This window comes from Arctopsyche grandis, chromosome 12, assembly GCF_051622035.1.
Source record: "Arctopsyche grandis isolate Sample6627 chromosome 12, ASM5162203v2, whole genome shotgun sequence".
Classification (NCBI taxonomy): domain Eukaryota; kingdom Metazoa; phylum Arthropoda; class Insecta; order Trichoptera; family Hydropsychidae; genus Arctopsyche; species Arctopsyche grandis.
In genome coordinates this window covers 27557324-27576368 of record NC_135366.1, presented here as the reverse complement: position 1 = coordinate 27576368, position 19045 = coordinate 27557324, and the positions used below count along the sequence as shown (strand labels likewise).

The 19045-nt window shown below is 35.5% G+C and overlaps 3 protein-coding genes across 3 annotated transcripts in view; 2 read left to right on the top strand and 1 right to left on the bottom strand.

The window, feature by feature from the left end:
* The window catches only part of LOC143920396 (uncharacterized), a 443610-nt gene that overhangs the window by 270670 nt on the left and 153895 nt on the right, over positions 1-19045 (top strand). The gene's annotated exons all lie outside the window — the stretch shown is intronic.
* On the bottom strand, positions 10628-11263 carry LOC143919884 (U6 snRNA-associated Sm-like protein LSm5). Its single transcript, XM_077442449.1, has 3 exons — positions 11171-11263; positions 10855-11051; positions 10628-10769 (listed from the first exon to the last, which is right to left on the bottom strand). The coding sequence occupies exons 1-3, from the start codon at positions 11217-11219 to the stop codon at positions 10737-10739; spliced, it is 279 nt and encodes a 92-aa protein (XP_077298575.1). The 5' UTR covers positions 11220-11263; the 3' UTR covers positions 10628-10736.
* Positions 17133-18949, top strand: tsu (40S ribosomal protein S12 homolog tsunagi). Its single transcript, XM_077443281.1, has 4 exons — positions 17133-17329; positions 17694-17914; positions 17988-18101; positions 18180-18949. Exons 1-4 carry the CDS (start codon positions 17269-17271, stop codon positions 18288-18290), a joined length of 507 nt encoding a protein of 168 aa, XP_077299407.1. The 5' UTR covers positions 17133-17268; the 3' UTR covers positions 18291-18949.

Below are 19045 nucleotides of genomic sequence, written 5' to 3'. Positions count from 1 at the left end.
AATCAGGATTTTGGGGAGGGGGCCCCTATCCTATATTTTTATTTACATGGATGTGTCTAGATTAGGAATAGATTTTATATTCGGAAACTGTTTAAAATTGTGTATTTAAATCTTACTATATCATCGAAGTATAATCAAATGTTATTTTGAAAGTATGAAGTAAATTTAAATCGCTGGTTGATGATGAATCATCCTATCAAAATTGTTTTAAGAAAATTTGTTTATTCCCATTTTTATTTCAGTAGTTAGTTGTTACATAGGTATTGGTATATACATAATCTTGAGGTTGGAATAGGCCCGGCAAAAGGGCCCACGCAAATGTTGAAACTTACATTTCAAGCCTAATAAAAAAGTTAACCGATCCTTGGGCTGTTAAAGCAGGTATTAGTTATTTGTGTATATCGTAAGAAATTTGTTTTGTTGAAATACCCAAACTTTAGGTCCTAAAGTTGCAATATCCTATACATTTTTACACACGTGAAATAGTTAAAAAGTTATTTAATTTTACTGAGGGCCCATATTTTCTAACAGATAGTGGGGCCCACATGCCATCGGGCATGTTCGCTTGTATGGCCAGTCCGCCACTGTGTACCTTGTGTTTCCTAACTCCAACCGGTTCTCTACCGCAGCAGCCGCGGGAATAAATAAATTCACGAAGAGCCTCAGACGATGAAAGTTTTTTTTTAGTGCGGTTTTCGTCGACGTCCTGTTATTCGGAGATGGATGTTTAGCGAAGACCGGAAACGGAGGTCGAATCGGTCAAATCAAACCACCACACCGTCAATTCGACCTTCGATCAAAGGATACGGATCGATTGTCCTAATAATAATTCAGTAAAAGTTCATATTAAGTAGGCGAGGCTTTTGGTAGGACAGTTTAGAAGTGAGAGCCAACAAAGACAGCAGGTATTGAGACTTGAATGAAACATTGGCCATGCGAAAATACCTACACTTGAACGGATGTGTTGAAAAGATTCCGATTAAAGATCCAAGGCAACAGCCCAGCACCGCAGTGCACGGAAAATACTACTCATATTCATGCTATACAGCAGCGCACGTTCAGAAAAGTTTTGTCCGAATGCAAGGCGAAGTCACAATATTATACGTAATGAAATGGACAAAAAACATTTTAATCTACATACACTCAAATAAATTGGTATCATTATAATTAACAGTATAATATATTTGAAACTTGATAAAAAGAAACTATTCCAAATATATCTATTGCCAAAGGCGCTTCACAGCATTTATTGGTAATTAAAGAGATACACGCACAGCTAGTGCTCTGTCCAGAATGCCTTGATATCGCCTAAGTACCTGTTTATAAAGGACAGGTCACTCCCTTTATTACTTTACTTCCCTACTATTTAGGCATGTCCCCGGATGGGTCTACGTGACGAGACAGAATGTTAAATGACAGAAAACGCAAATATCGGAAGGCAAAGATCGAAAATCGAAAGATCTTAAGTCGAAAGATAAAAATAAAATGGTGCATGGTAAACGGTACAAAATCACTTAATTTGCGCGAGCAGGATACAACAGGAACAAGAGGAACATGCTTTTCCTCCCGTATTCTGCGCGCGCACATTAACACGGGAGGAAAAGCCTGTTTCTCTTGTTCCTGTTGTATCCTGCTCGCGGAAATTAAGTGAGTATGTACGTGAGTATGTACCATTTACCATGCACCTTTTTTTTTTTGATCTTTCGATTTTCGATCTTTGCGTTTTCTGTCATTAAACATTCTGTCTCGTCACGGAGACCGGTCCCCGGATATACATTCCCACGGCACTCAGTCCCACGCTATCACTGTCAGTTCTCAGAATGGACCGGGTGCCGTTACTAAGCCAATTCGGTGGTCATTGTTTAGCCTACTTGCACTTAGCCTGGAGATAATCCTCGAAAACCAATTATGACGGCGGCTCCTTTTAGTTATATCTATACTACAATACTATATATAGTTTCCGAAAATATTCATATGCGCATGCGCACTTTCGCCAGTGCGCATGCACTCGCTACTATGACTTCACGTTTTTATCCCCACAATTTTTGAAGAAAACCGTTTTGCTTGAAACGTTACGGTGACATGTACTGCTGTATAATATTGTTACGTACACCGCGGATTAAGCGAATAGAATCCCAGAGACTGTGACCGTTCAAGGATTATCTATTAACGGATTAACTAAATGCATACCGTGCGACCGGTATAAGGGGTTTCAAGGATTAGCGACAGGCTAAGTGCAAGTAAGCTAAACAATGATTGCACTTCCCAGAAGACTCATACCGTGGGAAGACATATACGAATACGTGACTATACAATAGGTAAACAGATAAGACGTCCTGAGAGATCTATCCTTTATAAGGCGGTACGTAGGCGATATCAGGTCATTCTGGACTGAGCACTGCCAGTGCGTGTATCTCCTTAATCATCAATAAATGCTGTGAAACGACTTTGGCCTTTTACTTGGATTCTCCACCCACCCCTGCGCAACAATACGAATAGATTTTGTCTATCATCAGTAGATCAGTAGCATACAAGATGCATATAAGATGCATTGTGAACATCATTTAGTAATATTCAAAGTATTTAAAAATCAAAAAAATATAGAATGTACCAAATAATATGTACTTTTCCTACAGGTGTAGACGTGCAGTTGTCGGTCTATGCTGTGCCAGTATGAATAGACCTTAATCGGGAACATTTCGTCCCAGTTACAAGGCTGTCTCAATTATACAATGCTTCATCCAAATAACACCAATTCATCCATTTTTACTAATTCATATTGCTGATCTACGAAAAAATATCAAATTTTTATGATGGGTTTTCAATGAAAATAGATACAAGGATAAAATATAGATAAAATAACATATTCTTAAAACTGATTGCAAGGATATGTTCCTATGTATATGTAAATTGAGTAACCTAGTGGCTACCAAGAAGTTGGGAAATTCCTACATTTCCAATAGCCCCTGAAAAAAGATCTAAAAGAAGATGAATTCTAACCTAACCTGAAAAATAAGAGAGTTTAGTGACCTTGTGGTTTCTGAGAAGTTGGGAATTTCCAAATGGGTTTTCATGAAGTTGAAGTTAAATTTTGTTTTTTATTACATATGTACATATAAAATCCCAGCCTCCTGTTATTCCAATCTAAGCCCCGAGTATACAGTTATGTAAAGTTAGTAGACTAGCTTTGAAAGGTTATCATTGAATGGTGCCATGTAGATATTACACATGTATATATTATATAATATAAAAGTCAGACGTACATATGTATACTTGGCAACAATTGACCTTTTCAAACCTGCTTGTATGTTTGCTTGTACGAAAGATTCAGACAATTTTAAATTCAACTGCACTTAATCGGCAATAAATTTAAAGCCATTCTGAGTGGGCGAACACTGAATAACGTACTACGCCATTAGAAGCCTTAATTATTCATGTGATGATTCAAATATGGCCACGATGACGCACTTGCGACAAGAAGTGAACGTTGGAAGCTTTTTACGCGATTGATAAAATACCCACATCCAAGTATCACAGATGAAATGATGAAATCTTCAAAAGTAACAGTAAGAGTAGGCGTTGAAAAAGTCCATTTTCACATTTCTATACTGAAAAATGGAAAGTCAAAAACGTGTACCTAAAACAAAATTCCAGAATTTTATCATACATAATTTACCGTTAATCAGAGATCTTGGCTATATACATAAAGGAGGAGCATATTGTCCCAAATGAGGGAATTCGCATACTAAAACTAAGTTTTGAGATCTTCAATCCTTTGCCCGCGGCAATAAATATAGTGAACAAGCCCTGTAAGCGGCACCTTTTTCGCGAATTTGGCAATCGAGTATTCGACCTTAAATACAGATTTTAATATTTACTCAAGTAACCAGATATGTTAATTAACACATAAAGTATTATTTTAAACAATAAAATACATAATATATCTCGTAGTTTTGGATTAATTGTCAAATAATCATTCTTCATAAAATTGAGACGTATCATCGCCATTGTTCAACAGACGTGACGTCACATAAACGAGGTTTCAGTATGGTTCCACAAAAAACTAATTTTGACTGGTATATATTCATTATAAGCAAATTGAATAGATGGCATTCAACTCTCAGTAATATATTCAACCAATTTTGAACCTTAAAACAGTTGAAATAGGCGCATATAAGGCTCAAAATCCCGTGCAAAGTTCAGAAATTCTATGGAAGACAGCCGTGCTACAGAGAAACGAAGAGAACGAAGAGGTTCGAAGTCTTTTAGACCTATTCAGATGTCCTATATTTAGTACAATTAATTCTTATTTCCTCTCTGAAAGTACTACGATCGGATTAGCTTGTCATTGTGATGACCTCAGATGTACGTAAAAGAGTACACGGTAATCATTTGGTAGCCCAAGAGACTTCAAGTCATAGACGTTGGTTGTATTGGTTGTTTTATGGTTTTTGGTAACTACCTATATAGCTATACATGATGTGATAGACATGAGAAATGTCAAAACTGGAAGTATTCAAAGTTGCGTAAAGAGACAAAGGAACGTTAAGAAGAACTCAAAACTTAGTTTTAGTATGCGAATTCCCTCATTTGCTCCTCCTTTATGTATATAGCCAAGATCTTTGATAAACGGTAAATTATGTATGATAAAATTGATCATGATTATGATTGCCATCTACTCTCTTTTGCACCTAAGGTCATTGCAACTATAGAAACATCTACCTAATGGCAATGCTCTTACATCACCAATAATGTTGTAAATCAATCAATCAATCTACCACATGATTGCTAATCATATGGTGATTGATAAAGCTGGAGCACCGAATGGCGACAACTTAATTACTATCTATGATCTACCAGTTTAGAAATTCACCACATGATTGTTAATCATACAGTGACCGAAATAGCTATTTGTATAATTTTCGAGAAGTATGTATGTATGTATGTATGTTGGGATGCCAAAGGAAACAGGATACACGGATCATGACCTCTCAAGCGTCTCGTTTTGCTTCGCAATACCCAAGAATTTAGTACGTAGTAGTAGTAGTATATGGGAACCTCGTTAGCCATTACTAGTTCCATAAAAGCTCTTCCTGAGAGCAATAAAGCCGTATTTGGTATAAAGCGGCAACTTTGAACGACGACGTATAACACTTTCGCAGCTGGTAGTATGTATTATGTCACAGTCGAGTGTCTTTTCACTTTCTTTGTGTCGATTGGATATCTAAGATACACACAACACGACAATTATCTACAATTTTTTTAATCTCAACTGAAATGGAAAGGAGATACATACGAGGGAGAGTGCGTACTTCGACACGCTTACCCATCCGACCACGGACACACCCAACGATGCTTAGCCTGGGAGAATATGAGTGATGATACAGTTGGGAGTTCATTTTCGATGATTTATTAATGTGAAGTCCCGATGTATTTTATATAGCACGATATGGTAATTATGGAGATAATTACAACGAGCTGTAATGTGTAATTATTTTAATTATACCTGTGTTAGTATAGCGTTTAAAAAAATCAACTGTGTAATTAGGGGTTTCGATAAAAATCAAAATGAAATTAAATTCGATAGTTTACTTTGTGATTGTTAATTGGTATTTGGTCGTTGTTAGGGTTTGACTTGAGTTTTGTGCCCGGAAAAAGATGAAAGATTCGGCTCCGAAAGATGTTAAATTGTCCGACAGTATGTCATGGAATACACTTGTTCTGAACTTGTCTGGATTTTATCCCATAGATTCGAGCAAATATTCCAAAAACCAATTTCTCGCGTTTATATTTTATAGTATTTTCGTTCAATCAATCTATATTGTTTTTCAAATTGCAGAAATAGTTTATATGATTCAGGTAATGTTTGATTAAATGTTGACATATGTACATATTTGCTACCATTGACATTCTTGATACCGTTGATATGTTTGATACGGTTCGGTGATTACTAGTCAAATGTGAACCGGTCACAGGACAACCGGTCGCTCTAGTTCGGTCACACGTGATCACTAGTCACACTAAAACTGGACACGAGAAAACTGGTCACACCCTAAAATCGTTCAACCAGTTTTCTCGTGACCGATTTTAGGGTGTGACCAGTTTAGGGTATGACCAGTTGATCACGTGTGACCGATCTAGAGCGACCGGTTATCCTGTGACTGGTTTACATATGACTAGTAGTCCGTTTACCGTTTGATACCGTTGATATGTTTGATACCGTTGACTTTCTTGTCATTTATTGGTGACGTATTTGTTAGGGCGAAATCACACATCGGAGCATGTGGCACGTGGGTATTTTTAGATAGTTTTAAACATAGAAAAAAATGTGGCTTTCGTGGCACGCATACATTGGATACACCGTTATCGGTCACTGTCAAGCAAGGATACAATTTTACCGAAAATGGACCCCCCCCCCCCCCCAATGATGCCCCTGGGGCTAAGTTTTAATTACAGTTTCGGAAAACTACGTTAACCAATTGCTACAGTTATAGGAAATGTCAAAAAAATTTGCATAGCAACCTAAATGTTCGGATATAATTCTTGTAAATGTTGTTTTAATGAAATTTAATTTTATTTGAAAGATAGGCTTTTTAAATAATAAGTTAAAAAGTTAATTTAAAAGTTTTTAAATTAAAATTTTCTAAGCGTTATATAGCACAAGATTTAAATTGTGGATGCCACAGGGAAATTTTTTGAGAAGCCTAATAGAATATAAAAGGGAATGCGCCTTCGCCCAACTAATAGAATTTGCCGAGTATACATTTTTGAATTTAGAACGTAGAGGTTTAACGCTCTATCTAAAATTTTGCTCGCTCTAATTTTAAGTTTTGGAGCGCTTCAAGTGGCGCCTTAACTTACTAGCAGCTTACCCAGCCCGCCCTAAAACCGGCACTGAATATACGGAATCAACCAGCAGCATAGATTGGATATATAACTTCAGGTCAATCGTTTCCTACCAGAGTTTATCAATTTATCTCATTTCATTGAAACGGTTATAACAAATTGGCAACCTTGATTTCTCGCAAAATTCGAATTTCCAGAATCTTGATTATGCTGATTTATAAAATTGCATAAGTGTTTGTCAAATTTATCCATAGATGTCTCTATGATACTCTATAAATTGTTTATCTATATATATCTATACATACATATTACATTGTACAGGTGGACCTCAACTTTCGCACATTCGACTTTCGCACAATTCGCTATTTCGCACATTTTTAAAAAATCGTTTTTTTTTTTTTTTTGGTGATAATGCAAAAATGTTTGTTTGCGTGCAATTGTTTCCCTCTCCTCCATTCCCTGTCGCACTATGAAATGCGTATGAACGAGCCCGTACTGTGGAAAGTGTTACATCCTGCACGGCATAATGATGGATGAAATGGAGAAATCTTTGTCTTATTGAATAAGTGACCAAAATCAAAAAACTTCAACAGTTCAAGCTAGAGCTCTTAGTTTGCATAAGGATTGGAAGGATAGACTAAAAGAAGATTCTAACACGGTGTTTCATGCAAGTCACGGCTGGTTTTCAAATTTTAAAACAAGATATTCTTTACACAATATTAAATTCACTGGAGAATCAGCTGATGCGGATGAAGATGCTGCAAAAGACTTTTTTTGTTCATTGTCCAAAATTATTGAAGATGGTGAATATTCCTCTAGTCAAATATTTAATGTAGATGAGACTGGTTTATTTTGGAAGCAGATGCCTAATCGTACATTCTTATCAAAGGAAGAATCAGTTGCCCCTGGTCATAAACCTTCTAAAAACCGATTGCTTCTTGGTGGAAATTTAGCTGGTGATTTAAAATTGATGCCAATGTTAATTTATCAAGCAGAAAATCCTAGAGCATTGAAAGGGAAAGATAAAAAATTGTTTCCAGTCATTTGGAAATCAAATAAAAAAGCCTGGGTTACTGCTTTAATATTTAAAGATTGGTTCACTTCACATTTCGTACCAGCAGTAAAGCAATATTGTGAAGTTAATAATTTACCATTTCAAATATTATTAATCTTAGATAATGCTACAGGACCCCCAAAATCTCTACAAAATTTATATCCAGAAATCAATGTTGTGTTTCTTCCCCCCAATACTACGTGTCTCATACAACCCATGGACCAAACAGTGATAGCTACGTTTAAACGATATTATATGAGGTCGATAATGAATCAGGCCATCAAGACAACTGACATGGAAGGTGGGCCCACATTAAAAGATTTCTGGAGGAATTATAACATATGGAACGCAATAAACAATATTGGAGACGCGTGGGCTGAAATAAAAGAGTCAACAATGAAAGGTTCATGGAGAAAACTATGCCCACAAATGATGGGTGATATAAATTTTGATGAAACTCCAGAAACTATCACACTTGAAATAGTCCTCTTAATGAACGAACTTAACCTAGATGTTAACATTGAAGATATTAATGAGATGATTGAATCTCATTCTGAACCCATGACCAATGAATTTCTAATGGACCGGCAAGAGAACGAGAATGATATACATATTGAAAGTGAGGAAGAAGAACCAGAAGAAATCATTAATACCTTAACTATAAAAAATATGAACGAAGCTTTTACGCGTCTCGAAAAGTTTTTGAACATTATGGAAGACTGTGATCCCAATGGAGAACGAATATCTCAAGTACGTAGGGCTATTCATAAGAGTACTGTCTGTTACAGAACTCTCTATGAAGAAAAAAAAAATGTCATATTCAACTAACTCTTGACAAGTTCATTACGAGATTATAATTTGCCGTGCCTGAATGCGATCTTTTCCACCTAAGTGAGTGTAGATTATCGGATGTTATTTTAACATATGTATCTGGCAGCCTGCGCTCATCATTATTCTCTTAATTTGAATGTGATGTATGTGTGAAATCTTAATCTACTCTCTTCCATTTGGGCGTCGCTGTGATATTTTTTTTACTATTTTTCTTTTGCAGAATGTAAAACTAAGAATAGGATTTGAGTATTTTATTTACGTATTATTTTTCTTTTGTTTTTATTTTTTATTTTATCGTGTTTTTCTGCTTTTGCTTTTTTGCTTTTTATTTTATGTATTTACTTTACTTTTTAATGTACATATATAAATAATTTTTATTTAATACATACATTTTTTGCTTTTTTTTTTACATCCCTCAACTTTCGAACATTTAACTTTCGCACACATTTTCAGGAACCAATTGTGTGCGAAAGTTGAGGTCCGCCTGTATATGTATAAAATATCGATGCGGTGCAAACGATCGACAAGCGCCAGACAGACTGAACCACAGATTAACTGTACGTGTACCTTATGCGTGCGCACTGCTCGCACTTACACTAAGCGAAATCTACCCGAAGTCCCGACATACCTACCCTGTATAAGTTCTGTGCTTCTGATACTTTAGTTCTGAATTTTGCCTAATTAAACTCGCCAGAAAGATCCAACTCAATTTTAATAATTGCATCTGTGCACATCGAAAGGTTACTCGTCATCTGATGTGCAATCTATCATTCGTGAAGTCGAGAATTGCGTTTAAAGCAGCCATCCAGTTAATCTGTGGTTCAGTCTGTCCGGCGCTTGTCGATCATTTGCACCGAACCCATAAAATATGTATATCTATATATAGATATTTTCAAAGTAGTCCATCAAAACTTCACTAGACTATTAACATATTGTAATAATTATACAAAGCATGTGGACGACAAAGAAATGCTACTGAAAATGCTGCCCAAAATTTTGGAAGAAGCACAATCGTTTCTTCAAGCAGCTATATTTTGGACAAATGCACACAGAATCAGAGCACTAATACGAATATTGGACGGCAAGTGATATGTGTGAATAAAATATATAATTAATAAGGAAACAGTCTTAATTAGCATTTCACTTTTCCGCTGTTCAGGGCCTGGATGGAATAATACAAGCGAGCAATCACTGTCTCTTATTAAATCAATTCCTTTGGGTAGCGCTGTTTTTGCCGTGCAACCAATACTCAATGGAATCTTATGGTTGATGTACCCATACCTTGACAAGAGCGAAGAATTTCAGCTGCCAGTAGATTTATGGTTGCCAGAGCTCTTTAAGGATCCTCCTTAGTAATGAAATTCCATATAATTACTTTATTATTGTATGAAAAATATGAAATTTCTATATATAATTTTTTTATAGTATTCATTGGGTGCTTTGGTCTGAAGTAATCCTCATTTCATTAGGAGGAGTGGGACAAACTGTGATAAACACTACAATATGTGCCCTGATAGCTCATGCAAACGCTCAATTGAGAATTTTACGAGTTTCCATCGAAAAAATTGGCAAAGAACGTGGTAAGTTTAAGAAACACGTGTACCAAAGAAATTGTATAATCATTACCAAACAACAAGGGAGAACGATAGATATGAAAGCCGAATTCATAATATGTATTCAACACTACGAAATGATATTACGGTGAATTGTGATGGTGATAATAATATACTATTTATAAATATCATATGATTATTAATAATTTCATTTTAGTTTTGTGAGAGAGGTGGAATCCATTTTCACGTGGACGATGTTCACCAGGTTTGCAATGTCTGCGATCATTATTTGCAGTGCTATACTTCAAATTATTCTAGTAAGTCTACGAGGTTTGAATCAATGGTCGGGAGTTTTATACAAAAATATTTAATTTAAATAGTAGAAATTATTTTTACAAAACAATATTAATTATTATATTATAATATGTATAATAGAACGATGAATGTTGTTTTTAAGCGTCGGGCATATCACCACCGGGAACGAGCTGAAAACAAGATTGAATTCATTTTAATTTTAATTTTAATAATAATATAAAGATATATGTGAAATGATATGAAAAATATAAATACCATAGTTATATTATTTCCGTTGAGGAGAATCTGATCCAATCGCGTAATGCGTCTTCCTTCCGGTGTAGATTCATATTCGGTAACATCTTCCAATAGCATATTAACAAAGTCATCGAAGCCTTGCAAAGTTCCGACAATTTCTTTCTCGTTCTTCATGATTATGTGTATTCGGGAGCCGATGCATTTATCTACCAATTCTGAAAAGGAACAATTGAAAATTTGAATTTATCCAATACGCACTTTGAGGCTTAGTATTCAATACATTTGACATGATGAAGAATGACATGTAATATAGTTCTAAAGATGGAATACTTACCAAGAGGAAGTAGAGTTGACGGGTTGACGGGAGCGCTAGCTTGTGCCATTTTGTGAATATCCTAGAACTTGAAGTTCTTATTCCGTTAATCAGATCACTGGCAATTCGGCTGGTTAGTTCACAAATTTTGTACAACAGCGTCTGTCATACGAACATAACCTAAAATGCGCCAAAATCAAACATCGGCGATTAGCTCAGTGTTGCCCGTGATAAAAATTATAGCATTAACATTTGCTTTCAGGCCAACACGGGATCGGTTGAGTTTTTATTCAGTATTGTTTTTGCATTCGGTATGATGATGGAGTTGGCTATCTTTTGCTATTTTGGAGATATACTCATTTGTGAGGTAAGTTTTGGCTGGAATTTAGTACCCTCCGCACACAATTAAATTAGTGACGTCTACATACTAATGATTCCAACTAAAAAGTAAATAATAATATTAATTTTATTTATTTATTTATTAATTGTAGTTTAAGTAAACATCAGTAGAAAGATGAATAATAAATACGTTATAATAATACAAATGTCATTCACTGGTAAGTTGATGCGATGTACTATGTGGTTCGGTAATTATTCCGCAAAAAGGGATCTCGTGCACGTCACTAAAATCTCGATCACTAAACATTTGTCAGAATACTGTACTAAAGAGAACTCGAGTGCCATTATAGGGCGGGTTAAAGATCACGTCGAGGTCACCAGTTATAGGCTGGATTGAAGGTTTGGACCGTTTCCCGGCCTATGGAAATTCAGTTGAATTTTGAAGAGGATCTTTATTACTCGATTAATACAGGTGTATTTGTATGTACAGCGAAGTAGGTAGGTGATTCGCTGGAACGAGCCAGGTCGAGTTCCTGAAGCTCACTGGCATCTGCGGACGATGCGTTGGTTTATAAAGGTGTTGCTTGAGCAATGTGTAGCTGGGCTGGTGAGATCACGTTCTGGAAGATTCCAACGGGGTGGAGGTCTTCCTTTGTGTTCTATGTTTGATGAGTAGTTGCGTAGCTCCTTGGGATTTCCCGTGTACTCGTAATTGCGTTTCTGGAGCGTGTCGAATCGCCTTAATGGGTAAGCTGGACGAAGTATTTCGACCACGGCTAACTTTCGTGTACGAGAACAGGACGCGATGATGTCATTTGTACAGATTAAGTTCGATGAGGGAAATAGGTGATATCATCGACCTAGTTTTGTATGGTACAAGTCGTGCTATATCCCTCCACCGTATATTCTTGATTTTTGTGGTAACGATTGTCGTGCGCGTGATCGCAATTTGCGCAATAATCCGTTTACCGTACTGTGTATGTATGTACAATATGAAAATATTTATATATTATGTAGGGTAAACAGATTACTTTGCACATTGCGACCGCGCACACGACAATCATTGCCATCACGCGCAAAATCGCGAATACGAAATATCTGGCATTCGAGTTATCTTCAGTATGATAGTTTGCGATGGATGGAATTTTTGGGTGCTAGATGTTCCGTGATCGAGATTTAAGTGACGTGTGCGAGATCGCTTTGTGTGGAATAATCACTGAACCATTATGTAGTATCAGAAATCAGTTGAATGGCGCATGCTACACAATCAATACGGATCTTGATACGCGTGAAATTGTTAATGGTATTGATAGTGTAGCATGCCCCAATGGGTTTCCCGATTCTGAATAATTTAATTGTTTGGATGTAAAAATACTGTACATAGATGTTGTTAATTTAATTGTGTGTGGGGTGATACTAAAATGGCCCTCAAATTTTTATATTAATTTTGAAGCTATTATTTTTATAATATTTTAGAGCTTATTAATACCTCAAGCAATATACAACTGTGAATGGATCTCTACAGACATATCGTTCAAGAGGATTATATTGATTTTTATGATGAGAACGAGCCAGCCGATAATAATATGCGCTGGAAAATTTTTTCATCTATCTATTCAATCTTTGGTGAATGTACGTAAATATTGTGATTTTTTTCACAAATGGCTCGATATAATGTAATAATTTTAATTAAACAGAATAGGTAAGTAGTGGAAAATTTGATAACATGAAATCAAAAAAATAAATAAATTGGTTTTTAAATAATATAATTTTTATTAGCATTCACAAATGATGTTATTGGTTTAGCGCATACTGTCTCAAGTATAACATAATAATTTAAAGTCACCACTATAAGGGATATAAGATTTTGTGCTGAATTATGATGAAAAATCAGGTGACATCATTTGCAAAAGGCCCCTAATGTACAGTTTTTGTATTTTAATTTTGGTTTTCAGGTGCTGAAAACATCTTATTCGTATTATGCTGTATTACGTAGCTTTAAATCAAAATAAAACTACTCATATTAATGATTGAAAAATTGAAAAGAAGATGAATCAATGATGTTATTAAATATTATTTTTTATCTATAAATCTTTTTTAAAATTATTCACTGATGTATAGCACGTTTTAATAAATTGACTTAATAAATGCACATGTTAAAAATATATTAATCTTTTACCAAAGCTGTGACAAGTCAAAATTAAGTTTTATCCTCTAATTTTATTCCTATAAGTATAAAATCATTTCCAGATATACATGTATTAACATAAATACAGTTGTAATTTCACCGATGAATGTGCTAATATCTAGGTTCGGTGATTACTAGTCAAATGTGAACCTGTCACAAGGACAACTGGTCGCTCTAGATCGGTCACTCGTGATCATCCGTCACGCTAAAACTGGTTGTTCAGACTATGTCTGATGATCGGCTTTCGTGGCTTTACGACCCACGATTTGGCCGATATATTTTTGTGCTGGCCACCCTGAGTCAGCGGTTGGCACACAAACTGACAGTTGTCGATAGCGGTTTGGCGCTTAAACACCCCGGTGTTTACGGGGCCCACCTCGCCACCGAAATCACCAGCTAGAGGCTGGTGAGGGTTGTGACGATACTTGGAGACCAGCTCCAGTATCCGTCCGGTGTGCACCAGAGGAAGCTTGGTCTGTCTTCGTCCAGAAGGCAGACAACTGAGCTACGCGTGGCCAACCTCAAAAGGCACGCGTGGTTACTTTGTTACTCCCCCCCCCCTGTCCCCCCTGCTTGATCTCTGTATATACATATATATATAAAATACAGTCACCATACAAACAGAATTACAACCTGTTTTCATTATTACAATTTCCTCCCTTTTTCCACATCACGCATCCCACGCACATTACGAAGGAGAAAGGGACAGAGCAGAGCAGCCGACATCAGCAGAGACCAGACCACCGACGACGAAGGAAGGCACCTTGAGGAAACCAGCCCCGCCCAAGCTTACCACTAGCTATCTCACAAAACCGACTTCCGGGGTGCTCTCGAGTTGAACATCCCTGGAGTCTGTACACTGGTCACGAGAAAACTAGTCACACGCTAAAACAAGTCACGATAAAACTGGTCGCACGCTAAAACTGGTCACACGCTAAAACTGGTCACGAGAAAATTGGTCACGCGCTAAAACTGGTCACGAGAAAATTGGTCACACGCTAAAACTGGTCAAAATTTAAAAAAAAAACCTTTTATGCACAGGAAATACAATGATTTATTATGTTTTCAACACATTATACATAAACATATTCTTGAATATATATTATTTGGTTTGATTTTTAAATGCTTTTTATTATTACGAAACTATGTTCACAATACATATTATATCTATTTTAATAGCTACTGATCTACTGATCACTTTCTATTTTACAATTTTATTTTATTTGGTTAGTAATCATTTGTATTATATTATTCTAATGTTAATGCACAGCATAATAGGAAAAAGAGCTCAAAAACCTATTTACAATTGAATATATATATATTATAATATATAGATGACATATAGAAAAAGTTATACAATGTAACAAAGATAAACAAATAATGTTACCGACGATTTATTTATGTAGATGAGATGTAACAAGTTCATTATAAAATGACGAATTCACTTTTAGATACCGTCCATATTAAAGATGAAGACGATGGCAACGTCCCAACGTCACATATAATTACTATTGTAACAAGTGAACATAAATAAAGGATACTCTTAGTGTTAGTACACAATCAGTGTTTTCATAGACCTCCCTGCGGTACATTTAACGCGGTGAATTAAGATTTGTGATTTGAAATACGAACTGTCAAAGTGAAATGAACGCAAAAGCGATTGCCAACCTTCTCGGCGTGGCTAGAGGCTAGAGGCTAGAGAGCGTCAGATGAGCTGACAGATGCCCGCGAACTCTTCGCGAAGACCACAAACAACGGCCACGGCCACGGCCACGAGGGCCTTTGGCTCGAACATATGTCTAGTCGATAATAATAAAAATTTCGTAAATAAAAAGTATTTGAGAATATTTTTGTTTGTGTGACCAATTTTAAATTTGTAGGTGTGATCAGTTTTCTCGTGACCAGTTTCAGCGTGTGACCAATTTTCTCGTGACCAGTTTTAGCGTGTGACCAATTTTCTCGTGACCAGTTTTAGCGTGTGACCAATTATCTCGTGACCAGTTTTAGCGTGTGACCGGTTTTCTCGTGACCAGTTTTAGCGTGTGACCAGTTTTCTCGTGACCAGTTTTAGCGTGTGACTAGTTTTCTCGTGACCAGTTTTAGCGTGACGGATGATCACGAGTGACCGATCTAGAGCGACCAGTTGTCCTGTGACAGGTTCACATTTGACTAGTAGTCCGTTTACCAATATCTATGGTGTACAAATACTAGCTAATTTTTCGTGGAATAAGAAAATCTTGAAGTCATCCTCGATGTACTGAAAATATCACTGTTTCAAAACAAATAACTGAAAAGAATTAATATAATTTTTAAATATTAGCCATTAAAAAAAATAAGTTATTGGATGTAGGATATTATCGTAAACGGGAAAAAAATCATTTTCTTTATTTTCTCGAGTGTCCTCAAATATAATGCAAAATTTGTAAAAATATAATACAATATTAAAACATTTTAAAAAAATGTTTTAATATTGTATTTTTTCATCGTGTTATTTCACATTCAAACTCATTTCATCCTTTTTTTTGGTAAGCCGTAGTGCTGACTCCATATTTTGCAATTGTAAATAAATAAATAAAATTGAAACTTTTTTCAAATAAAATTTATTGGAATATTTTTTCCTTGGAAAGATCCTTGCGTTTTTCCAAGCGCGTTGAATATTAATTTGGGTAGACTATAATGTTCACTTTTACGAAATATAATGTTCATTCACGGAAATTATTGATTTTGCTCAACTGTAAGTTGCAAATAACTTAAAAACGATTATTCAACTAAACGTAGAAACTATACCCGTAGTGCAGACAAACGAGAAACACGCTGTTTCGTTTTCGAGAAGCACGCTATTTAGATAATTTTTTCATTTGGAAATTTGTCAAATTTTTTAATGTTTTCACATATTTTGTGTTCTATATATTGCTAATATAAATATTTATAAATTAACAATGTATAGAAAGAAAAAATATATATATTATAATAAATATTATACATATTTGAAGGATGTGTACGTGGGCGTGTAAGAAGTGTATCGATAAGTATGGAGATTTCCAAAGAAGAAATTTTAGAATTTTAAAAATTTTAAATTTTAAAAATTTTAGATTTTTAATATCGATTTCGATTCTGATTCGGTTCCAATTCCGTTTCCAGTTCCATGTCCAGTTCCGGTTCCAGTTCCGGTTCCGGTTCCAGGTCCCGATCCAATTCCGGTTCCGTTTACAACTCCAGTTCCGGTTCTGATTTTGATTTCGATTCCAGTTCCAATTCAAGTTTTCTTTTTGGTTCCGGATCCGGTATTATTATTATACATATACTTATTGTAACTTATTTTAAATCATATACTAAGTCCTTTCCGACAAAACTTGTACTATATATTTCTCAGTTTTCTTGGTTATAGCGACATATTGGGATATATTGTCAATATGACGCGTATGTGAAAATAAAACATGTATAAAAAAAAAAATTAATGGCCAAATGAAATGGTGTTAGGTCATTGAGCGTGGTTGTCAGCGCGGGCCGGCATCAGTTTTCTCTCCTGACTTCAATAAAGCTTTTAACGAGCGTAAAAGTTTACATATAATTAGTTCACTGTAAACTGACTATGGCTGACGTATTGGATATTGAGAATGTCGAGGAGTTTGAAGTTGATGATGAGGGCGAACGTAAGTGTCACCGTTTATATACGTTTGCATCTAACATAACCTAAAACTGTCATACTAATTATGTGTAGAATCTATGATCACTAATACTCCTTATTAATGAAATTAATTAATACGTACAGAACCTCAAAATACAACTTTTTCGATTTGGAAACGATGATAACAGTTTGATATGATTTATTGTAGCGTATTGTTTCATTTGTTAGTAGAAAGTTTTCTTCTATTCATAGTAATACAAGTTTGTATGACATTTATAGGTTATGTTTGTATGCAGCTTAGTATTAGTTGTACGTTTCAAAGATAGATGTCACTGGCTTTGCACTAATTGTTTTGAACTAAAATGAAATCACTATGTTATAATTTGCAGAGGGTATCGCTCGCTTGAAGGAGAAGGCTCGCAGACGTAGAGGACGAGGGTTCGTCGGAGAAGGCGGTGGCGGAGACAGAGCAGCATCAGACCGAGGCGATAGAGCCGGCGTATACGACCGATTGGCAGCCGGCGGAGAACTCGGACCTCAACGCTCCGTCGAAGGATGGATCCTTTTCGTCAGCGGCGTACACGAAGAAGCCCAAGAAGACGACATACAGGTCAGCCATACGATCGAGCTAGAGCTGAACACGATTATATACAGTACATACTTACCATCTTATTTGATTGCAGAACAAATTTGCCGAGTTTGGCGATATAAAAAACATTCATTTGAATGTAGACCGTCGTACTGGATACATCAAAGGATACGCTCTAGTTGAATTCGAAACATATACACAAGCTCAAGTGAGGATTGGATTTGATTGTACTATTTCAAAGTGTATAATGTACGATGATTTTTGTTCATATTGATGTTTGTTTTAGAGCGCTAGAGAGGCGTTGAATGGTAGCGAAATCCTCGGCAACACAATATCAGTGGATTGGTGCTTCATGAAGGAGTCCAACGTACAGCATTCCCGTAGTAAAAGGCGATGAAAACGGCACACTCACAGTCAATATTTGAACTTATAAAATTGCGTTCAATATTTATTTTAAGTTATTATTTTTTGCGACTCACAAGTATTTTATTCGTTATATACATGATCCGCAAAACTACTGACGATTTATAAAATATGTCTATATATTTCATTTTTCTTATATTAAAATAACCTGATCAATCCTGAAAACTTTCATAATTAAAAATTATATGGGTAAGCTTATTATTTTATAGTCTTAAAATTTGCTTTTATAGATAAGTATATGTGTTGATGTGAGTGTCGGCCGAACGAGCAAATTTTGCATGTTTGATGATTGTTCCGATGAAGTCTCCGATTTTAGGTAATAAGTAATAGACAAGATAAATCATGTTGTAATAAGAAATGTATTTCATCAGAACAATTGTGTAATTTTATTTCAATATTTGACCTTCGGTTCCGGTCCTGATGTGAATATTTTTCCACTGATATAATAACATGTAGATTAATAAATTTTCATTTCATTCAATATAAGGGTATTTATTCATGATATATAAAAAAATAAATTCAATCTGTAGTCTTTTATTTGGTAAATAATAAACACTTAAATAATATACACAATAAGCAAACAAACATATCAGTCAACTCGTATTACAACGAACTACATTAGTGAGAATTTTCAATACGGCAAACATTCACCATTCAATCATCATGATCATTCGCAAATGGCCCGATCCATTTCTGACTCACGCATTTCGTATAAATGTATGTTTTTCT

Bases quoted from the DNA above. Each gene is read 5' to 3' on its own strand.
- LOC143919884 (XM_077442449.1), bottom strand. From the start codon at position 11,219: ATGGCACAAGCTAGCGCTCCCGTCAACCCGTCAACTCTACTTCCTCTT. The intron at 11,052-11,170 runs GTAAGTATTCCA...GTTCCTTTTCAG, and splicing joins GTCAACTCTACTTCCTCTTG to AATTGGTAGATAAATGCATC. The intron at 10,770-10,854 runs GTATTTATATTT...TCTTGTTTTCAG, and splicing joins ACGGAAATAATATAACTATG to CTCGTTCCCGGTGGTGATAT.
- tsu (XM_077443281.1), top strand. From the start codon at position 17,269: ATGGCTGACGTATTGGATATTGAGAATGTCGAGGAGTTTGAAGTTGAT. The intron at 17,330-17,693 runs GTAAGTGTCACC...TATAATTTGCAG, and splicing joins AGTTGATGATGAGGGCGAAC to AGGGTATCGCTCGCTTGAAG. The intron at 18,102-18,179 runs GTGAGGATTGGA...TGTTTGTTTTAG, and splicing joins AAACATATACACAAGCTCAA to AGCGCTAGAGAGGCGTTGAA.